The sequence below is a fragment of the Octopus sinensis genome, unplaced genomic scaffold (genome assembly GCF_006345805.1).
Source record: "Octopus sinensis unplaced genomic scaffold, ASM634580v1 Contig16467, whole genome shotgun sequence".
Taxonomy (NCBI): Eukaryota; Metazoa; Mollusca; class Cephalopoda; order Octopoda; family Octopodidae; genus Octopus; species Octopus sinensis.
This window is the reverse complement of record NW_021834365.1, coordinates 20001-30000: the sequence shown is the minus strand read 5'-3', so window position 1 is coordinate 30000 and position 10000 is coordinate 20001. Positions and strand designations below refer to the sequence as shown.

Sequence of the window (10000 nt, the reverse complement as noted above, 5' to 3'; positions counted from 1 at the left end):
TTACCAAGCAACCGTCCCTACACAGCCATAATAAGGATAGTAATATACACACATACACGCATGCGCATACATACTCACACACACTGCTGACGTCATTTCTGTATCCCTAGTATTTATCTTAACCCAGCAATGCTCCCTGTTAGCACTGCTAGACCAGGATTTCTGGAAATTATCTATTAGCCCCTGTCTGAAATTCCTCCAGAAAAACCTACCAGTTATCTTTCATTTGGCGTCCGGAATTTTCCAGAAGACATCGTCTTTTTTGCATCCTACTAAACTTCTACGGAGCGTCAACAGGGAACTACCACCGTCCTGGTCGGTGGACTAGTACAGAGATGTACTAATCCGCTTGAGGACGTTTCAGGCGGCAAGCGCCCTATTTCGGGTTTTGCTTGCTCCAGGACTGAAGCACTATTTAAGCGACGAGCAGGGGAAAAACGTGTTTGACAAGCAATGACCACAACAATTCACTTGCGTCTGCCCCTATCTGTCAAAGATCTGATAGTGTGCAGGTTGCCAAAAGGCGGCGAGCTGGCAGAAACGTTAGCACTCCGGGCGAAATGCGCAGCCGTATTTCGTCTGCCGTTGCGTTCTGAGTTCAAATTCCGCCGAGGTTGACTTTGCCTTTCATCCTTTCGAGGTCTTTAACTTAAGTACCAGTTACGCACTGGGGTCGATGTAATCGACTGAATCCGTTGGTGTGCCCTTGTTTGTCCTCTCTGTGTTTAGCCCCTTGTGGGTAGCAAAGAAATAAGTGCAGGTTGCCACGTCGCGCCTCCACCACTTGGTGCCATTGGACATCTTTTGTTCTCTCTTGTCGTAGGGATCTTAGCTCTGATAGTGCAGTCTTTACGCTTCGTTATCGGAGTAATGGTCAAGGCCCATTCTCACCTATAGAACGTCGTCGGTTGCATTACGGTTACTAATCGCCTCTTCTAGAATGTTAACTAATTCCCCTCTCATCTATTTCTGTCTCTTGCTGGATCTTCGCTAAATACCATTGATTCTGATCCAATCATCCTCTTCAGAATGCTCCACCGCTAATCAATTTTCTCCCCAGTAAAGATATGTTCGATTTCAAGCATTTGAGTGCCTGCCCCGTATGTCCTATTTAAATTGACTCAGCTGATGGCACATTTGTGATCTCTGCTGCCGACCGGTTTTGAACTGTGAAGGATCGATAATCAGAAAAGTGTAGTAAAAATTTGGTGAGCAGAAAATCAGCGTGGATTAATGTTCGGCAGAAAATTCAATGATAATTTCTTTCTTTCATTTTAACGATAACGCTTTCTTTTCAATAACAGGGCGTAATAGGAATTGTGGATCTCGAAGCAAATAAAATTATTAAAAAATATCGTGTAAACACTGGGTTCAAAGGTCTTTAAGTAAGAAAAAATTCAAAAGCTGTCCGTGGGAATCGAACCTACATTTTCTATACAACATGATGATTGCTTTACCATTGGACTAAAGAAATCCTTTGGACTTATCCTTTTCAGAAACCTATTGCTACTAGCGAGAATTGTATGTTGTTGACGTCATTAAAATTCAGAATCTTCGAGAACGTGAAGTAATTCTTTAGAGGAACGGTGAATCTAAAGAATTATTTTACGTTCCTCTAAGTAAAGAATTATTTCACATTGTTGAAGTTTCTGAATTCTAATGACGTCACCAAAACAGTGTTTCACTGGTACTTTAATGTATCGGCCCCGAAAGGATGAAAGGCAAAGTCGATCTTGGATGAATTTGAACTCAGAACGTAAAGATGGACAAAATGCTGCTAAGAACCCAAGGTAGATTGATATCAGAGTCGGTTTGTCAATCCTTTGAGTCGTTGTGGAGTGCTTTATAGCCTCATCTTTTGCATGAAACCTCACCTCTACCGTTCTATACTTTTGGCCCCTAACGACGCATATCTCGTTGCCTCAGATGAGTCTGAGGCACTTCTCTATTTGCCGCTCTTTCGCCTCCTCTATTTCCTTAGCTTTTATTCCTTCGATTCTGTAAATAGTAGTGATCAATTATGTTTCCTGTTGGATGGACTTGAGGAGGTTCAATGCAATGTTGCGACGTATTTCTTAAGTAAATATTTTGAGGGTTTTCTTTTTCTATTCTATTCACCCACCGATATGGTAACATCTTCTCGGTGTACAGTTTTGGGCCCATGCAACCATTTCATTCTTCATTATTGTATAATATCCATTCTCATCCGTTTTATGTTTATTGTCCTCACTGTGGTGTTGTGTCTGTCCTTGTAGTGTCCCCCTCTATGTTAGTGGCCCGAGTGCCAAATAAAGAAATCTCTCGGTGTACAGTTTTAGCAAAAGCAACCACGGGGCATTTGCATGTTCTGTCTTTTTTTTTTTCTTTTTGTGGTGTTGATAGCGGAGGTGGTGGTTTGTGTTTCCGGTAGGGAATCAGTATTCAGGCGGCTCTTCCAATATTAATTTTCACTTCTCTGACTGTTTTGTTTTTGTTTTTGTTTTTTTGGGTAAGGTTTCATAAAACACAACACAAATCCAACCTGAAGGGCGAAAATTCAGCGAAGTCAACTGGCTTCAGAGATGCCACTTCACTTATTTATTTTGATCTTGGGCCGCAAAAATTAGGCTCTCCGTTTCTTTTTCCAATTGACCCATTATTATTTTATTATTATTATTATTATTATTATTATTATTATTATTATTATTATTATTATATGTTTGACTTTTGCTTTACATTTGTACAAGTTGGCTCCAAGTCTCACCCAGAGATCTCAAGAGACAACAAGTTGGAAGCTCATGTTATTATTATTATTATTATTATCATCATCATCATCATCATCATCATCATTATTATTATTATCATTATTATTATTATTATTATTATTATTATTATTATTATTATTATTAATTATTTTATTATTATTATTATTATTATTATTAATGTATTACTACTTTCTTCTTTTCAGATTCTTCTTTCATCAGAAACAGTATTCATATAAGCAACGCTTGTTATGGCGTTCACAACAACGTATTACATCTTCATTGCAAGTCTCCAAAAGTCATAAATAAGGTGATCCAGATGATTTTCGCCACCAAGGCCGAAAGTGAACATTGCCCTAAGGTGACAAACGAAGCCAACTACAAGGAAGGCTGCTGCACCCTGAAGGAAGGGGACTGCACCGTTTCGGTTATGAATGAACATGATTTCTCCCACTGCATTGGGAAGCAAGAATGTTCGCATTTAAGTACGTGGCGGCTAATTGGGAATAAATGCGAGCAAGGCGTCTACCCTCAATATTCAAGCTTCATGGCAATTAAGTACCTGTGTGGGGTACCGGTAGTCAAGAAAAGTGAGTAGACTGGGTTTTTTTGTTGTTTTTTTTCACGAGAAAATTGGTCTTTGTTTGTTTATTTATTTAGGATAGACTTTTAGCGGAATGAGCTGACTGATGTCGGCTATTTGGATGTTGATAATTTGAAACATTTGACTGGATATTGAACCTGCGTTGGCGACAATACTTTTGGAAGCAACACACAAACACAAACACACATACATGTACTGAAAAAGAAACTCCCACTGTAGATTCTTTCCCCCTCCATCCACTCTCCTGCCATCATAGTACAGGCACCTTCCACACCACGCTGCCCTTAACAACATCATGAAGCATGACCTAGACCCGCAGATTTCCTTTCCCAGCTCGAACCAGCGGGGCTATACCGAGGGAGCGGGAAAAGGCCTGACGGTAATGACAATTTTCCCGTTCCGTGGCGGTAGGTCCCTCACCTGGTGTGCCACATGCACTGGCACTTTCTCCAGGGGCAACTCGGCGTTGTCAGCTTCCAGCGCAGGTTCCACTATTCGTCAGGTTGAGGAAAAACAACTGTCAAGATATCGATGGCTATCCGACATGTTTATAGTCGAGGAGCCCGCAGTAGACAAGACCTCCGGTGTCCTTGTCCCCCGTCCCAGACCATATCCCTGCTCACTGCTATCGAGGCAGAGATTGCTGTTCACAAGGGCAATCCCTATGATTCAGAGTCACTGTTCTACCCCTTCAACCTTGCTATCCTCCGGGGAAAAGCCTTTTCCATTTTGTCTGCTGGGGCCACGATAAAGGTTTCTATATCGTGAAGGGCAAGATTCTCTGTTAATCCACATAACTTGCAATTACTGCGCTTAAGTTTTCATTAGTATAACACTGGAATTGGGTCAACTCTTCTTGAAGCTGTTTGCAACGTTTGTGTTGCGTATTTTTCGTTGTCAATATTACCGTAATCGTTATTTAGAGAGCTTTTTATTTACCTTTCGTACCTGTCTTCGTTTTTAATGATCTCATCGCTGTAAACTCACACACATAAGCAGAGCGTGATTAAAGCGAGAGAGGGGGGGAGAAGGGCAGATGAAGGGAGGAAGAGGGGAAAGAGGGGGAAGTAGGGAAGCATTAAAACTGGAGAAGTATTAAAAGGTCAGAATATGTACCAGGGGTTAATAAACCACAGAACCGTGGACCATTTGGTACTGGGCTGCACAGAAAGAATATATTTTAAATTAAATTCTATTCCTGTTTCATTAACCATCGCAATCTACAGACTTCTTTTGTTTTTTTACATTAGATATGTATTATATGTGTAATATATATATATATAAACGTACGATGTTAAGAGAGCAGACATACATTGTAGCAGACGAAAACGAGGATCGTCTGGTTTAGGCGCCGGAACAGCCAAAATATATATTCTTTTAATTCCTTGCATCCTTTCGGGGTCGATTTAATGAACTGGGCCCCTCCACAAAAATTTCGGGCCTTGTGCATAGAGTGGAAAATAATATATATATATATTGCAAGCTAGGGTGAACTACTGCTATGTCTAGCAGGCGAGTATCCATCACCGAGGATGACTATAACAAGGTCGAAACCGCATGGTCTGGTAGTCTCGATAGCTGGAATAGTAAGGGTTTCTCTTTCTACTTGTAATGTATGGGGGAGCATCCTCCTGGGGTTAAAATAACAATATCGTCTGTTCTTCGAGAACACCCATCTTCAGATGGCGATAAACATTAATCCTCAGTGTTAGATACTACTTTCGTTTCTTAAACAGATTTTCTTAACGATCAAAAGATCACGAAAGAAATTCTTATCTAATGACATCCAGTTAATTATATCATCTGAACAAGGCATTTAATGGTGTTATACAATATCATTAAATAAACAAATGGATGTAATTATCTGAGATAATGTAAAGATTGATCACCGCGGTTGTGTGTAATTAGGAGCGTACAGGTCCTATCCTCTAACCAAAACTCTTCGAAAGCGTATGTTTGGACAGTAACACACCCGAAAAGTCCTCAAAGCTTTTATAGTTTTCATTAGATCAACTGCTGAAACAACGCTGTTTACCTCTTTATATTTGACTGGCACACTTCAAGAAGCTGTGTGACTGGTCTGAATTTGTTAGCAACCTATTGTACAGCCATAATCTCTCTTGACTGCGAAGGAACGTATTTCGAAAGATTTCAAACGATTCCTTTGTAAATCGACGGCTCCAGGAAAACATTACTTCTGTTTGTATTTTGGGAAGGGCGTTTTCTGCTTTCTTTTTTTACTTTTTTTTTGCCTTTTCATTTTTTGTTAATGGTGATTTTGTTTTGTTTATTCTTTTGGTCTTCTTTCACTTGTGTTATTTTTATTTCATTTTTTTTTTTATGGGTTTACAGTTTACCGAAAAGTTAGTTTAAAGACTTTGCTCAGAAACAAACAAGTTTTGGAAGAGAAAAACAAGTTTGCGATTAAATATTTGAAATAGATAAATAAATGATATGCCATATTATAATAGAGAACACAATAGCAAGATTAATCGCAAAACAAAAGAAGGAATAGGGGGTTCTTTTCTGGTTTCTCATAAACAACTTTGATTATCAGCTGCCTGGGTTGATAGTGCTTTTGTTATCGGTCCGACAGACAGGTCGACAAAATATATGACGTGGCTAAAAAAATTCTTGTCCCTATATTTAGTCTTTCTTTTTTTTTTTTTTTGTTAAGCAATGACCTTGGCAGGGTTTGAAATCAGAATGTTCCTAAATACTGATATGCTGTGGACATTTTATGCGATGCTCAGCGATTCTGTATATACACAGAGACACAGACACACAGACATACACACAGATAGATAGATAGATAGATAGATAGATAGATAGATAGATAGATAGATAGATAGATAGATAGATAGATAGATAGATAGATAGATAGATAGACAGACAGACAGACGACACAAAAGAAATCACTTTAAACTTGCAAAAATATTAGGTTGGTGCATAATTATTGCGGCTTTTTTTCAATAAATTTTATTCAGCAAAAAATTTAAACAAAGCGCCAGGCAGAAATTGAAGTAGATGGTGAATATGCTCCGGAATAATCATTTAAATATGTTTTTGTTAAATGTTGTTATTGCTTTTGCTGAATAAAATGTATGGAAAGGAAGCCGCAATAATTATGCACCAACCTAATAAATATCAGGGATACCTTTTTTCTACTAAGTACAGAAGCAGATATGCTTACATAATATTTATTTTGAGGATCTCATCAAAATCCTTGCAATTTCAAAAAAAAGTCGGAGAAAACTTTTCAAATGTAAACCAAGTGGAAGTATACAAAAATATTTTTTATCCTATTTTTGTTTCATTTTGAAAAATAAAACAATATTTCATGGCTTATTATTGTTTATATTTTAAGGCAGAAACGTTAGCACGCCGGGCAAAATGCGCAGCCGTATTTCGTCTACCGTTACGTTCTGAGTTCAAATTCCGCTGAGGCCGACTTTGCCTTTCATCCTTTTGGGGTCGATTAAATAAGTACCAGTTACGCACTGGGGTCGATGTAATCGACTTAATCCATTTGTCTGTCCTTGTTTGTCCTCTCTGTGTTTAGCTCCTTGTGGGTAGTAAAAAAATAGGTATTTCGTCTGCCGCTACGTTCTTAGTTCAAATTCCGCCGAGGAACACTTTGCCTTTTATCCTTTCGGGGTCGATAAATTAAGTACCAGTGAAGAACTGAGGTCGATCTAATCGACCGGCTCCCTCCCAAAAAATTTCAGACCTTGTTCCTAGAATAGAAAAAGTAGAAAAGAATTTCATGAGCAATTGTTCCGGCAATTTGATTAAATTGGAAACTTCCTCGTCGTCGTCGTAATCGAAGAGAGTCAATTAAATCAATACATATAATAATTGTCAACTTTTGTTTTTTAATGCAGCCACAACTGTAACGACTACAGCAAGGGTAACTGCAGCAGCGAATATATGTAAGTAATTTTAAGTTCTAAATAATTTGATGTTTTTATTTGGTGTTGAATTTGTAGACCGAGTGATTGCGTTGTGTTCTTAAGCAAAGCACTTCATTTCATGTTGCTCTGCGATCATTTCGACATCTGACATGTGGCACCAAGTTGCACCTGTACAGGTAATGTCGATATGATGGAGGGAGTGAGCTTATGTCTACCACAAACATTTGATCGCTATAAACAAATCATCTGTGTGGTTGACCGGTAAGAAATTGTCAAACCTTCATACGTCGTCTAATGACAGGGGAGTCCATTATATATATATATATATATATATAGGGGGAGAATTCACGAAAAAACAAAGGACGAAGACAGGTGATGTAGACAACAAACAGATGTATTAGTTTAACGCTCGGGAAGTGAAAAAGTCTTTAACGTTTCGAGCCTACGCTCTTCGACAGAAAGGAACACAGAAAGAAACAAGGAGAGAAAATAAAGAATGTGTAGTGGCTAGCGATCTATCATGGCGAATGCCGGCACACACACACACACACACACACACACACACACACACACACACACACCACACACACACACACACACACACACGCACACACACATACATACATACATACATACATACAACAAGCTTCCACGCAGTTTCGATCAGCCCAATTTATTCCCAAGAGATTGGTTGACCCTGGGTTAGAGCAGAAGAAACTTGCGAAAAATCACTTAGTAGCAAAGCGAGCTTCTTAACCCCACGGCCATACCTGCTTATGTTTATACAAAGACTCGTTTGTGTAATTTTTGCTGTTGTCGCGGTCGTGACTTATTGTCATTTTCATTAGCGAAAGAAATTCGTTTTAATTAAAATTGAAATTTTGTTCCATCGTTTCTGTCCATTTATTTATTTATTCTTTTATTTACCTTCATTGCAGCCACCAACACTTCCCTCCGAGTGACTACGACGGAAAAATATCTGCCAAGTAAGTAGAATGAAATTTATTTCACAGTCTTATTGCTTCAGGTTCAATCCCACAGCGTTGCACTTTAGGCAGGTGTCTTTTACTACAACCTTGGGCCTTGTGAGCGGAATATATATATATAATAATTCAGAATCCTTGTCCGGTACCGGATCGATCCCAAAATCTAATCAGTTCGTGCCAGTGACGAGGCCAAACATCCCTGAAGGTTTCATCCAAATCCATCCAACGGTTCTTGAGGTATTTTGTCCACAGACAAACACAACTGAATGCAATATCTCCGCCTTCGCAAAGGTGGAAGTAATAAATATAATGAAATCGATGCTAAACTTGTGTTGTTTCGTTTATTTAGAAAACACATCAGTCGACACCGGAAAATCGGATACGAAAACAACAACTGGCAAAAACTACAATAGCACCAGCACCACAGAGAGCCCTAACGTGGGACCAATTCGGGCAGAAAGCGAACAGCCAGCCTTAAGTAAGTTTCATCGATTAATATTTTGCTTCGTTTACAGAGAATTTATTCATACCGCGTTATAGACCTCTCATTTGCTACGTGTGTGTGTGTGTGTGTGTGTGTGTGTGGTGTGTGTGTGTGTGTGTTGTATGTGTGTGTGTGTATGTGTATGTGTGTGTGTGTATGTGTGTGTGTGTGTTATTTTGGTCGAGTCGGTCTCTTGCTACTCTGCGTTTCACCTGGAAGTACACAAGAATCTTCAGGTAAGTTATGATTCGTAAATTATGAGTCATAACTTGCTTTGAAGATCTTGTGTACCCCCAGATGAAACTCAGGGCCCTAAGATAATTCACGCACCGACGGCCATACTAAAACGGAAACCTTAATACGTTTCATTTCATTTCAGTGTTGGGAGCTATAATTGCTATCACTTGTGGAGTTATTGGAATGTTGTTAAGTGTTCTCTGCCTCTGGATATATTGTCGCACGTAAGTTTATTTATTCATACATATCTTCATTTATACGGTTATTCATTCCTTAGAAGCGACCACACTAAGAATTTCTGGGCGCAACCACATCGCAATTGAAAAAGTCGTAGAAAGAGCTGGGTCGAGGAATCTATAATATACCTATTTCTTTATTACCCACAAGGGGCTAAACACAGAGGGGACAAACAAGGACAGACATAGGTATTAAGTCGATTACATCGACCCCAGTGCGTAACTGGTACTTAATTTATCGACCCCGAAAGGATGAAAGGCAAAGTCGACCTCGGCGGAATTTGAACTCACAACGTAACGCAGACAAAATACCGGTAGGCTTTTCGCCCGGCGTGCTAACGTTTCTGCCAGCTCGCCGCCTTTTCTAAATATACCCTCTATAATATACCCTCGCCGTAACACTGCGGAAGGTGCTGGGCCACGTGCTACGCATGCTCACGAAGAGACCAGCGTGAGCCTCTCTCTAATGGAAGCCGCAGGTGGGGGAGGGGTGGGAAACGTTGAAGACGAAGAAACTTGGTTGAAGACCATGGAATCGGAGCTGGCAGAAATGGGCCTGATCTGAGATCAGGTTCTGTGACAAGACTTGCAATTGTGCTGTTGGGAGATTTCTCACCACCCGATGCTCATACGGGTGCAGGAGGAACTAAGCTTGGCAAATACATCGATTTGACTAGCATAGGATTCAGTCATGCCAATCAAAAAGTCTCTGAACTGGTGAGGCGATATCCAGATGCAAAGTACTTTTCACCAGATGCAAAGTACTTTCACCAGATGCAAAGTACTTTCACCTGGAAG

General features: G+C 39.7%; 1 protein-coding gene across 1 annotated transcript in view; it reads left to right on the top strand.

Moving 5' to 3' along the window:
• Positions 1-2936: 2936 nt before the first annotated feature.
• LOC115230823 overlaps positions 2937-10000 on the top strand; it is an 8699-nt gene continuing 1635 nt past the window's right edge. The window contains exons 1-5 of the mRNA XM_029800947.2: positions 2937-3331; positions 7230-7277; positions 8198-8245; positions 8595-8723; positions 9109-9190. Coding sequence (XP_029656807.1) covers positions 3061-3331; positions 7230-7277; positions 8198-8245; positions 8595-8723; positions 9109-9190 — 578 coding nt within the window. The 5' untranslated portion in view covers positions 2937-3060. The remainder of the gene's footprint in view (positions 3332-7229; positions 7278-8197; positions 8246-8594; positions 8724-9108; positions 9191-10000) is intronic.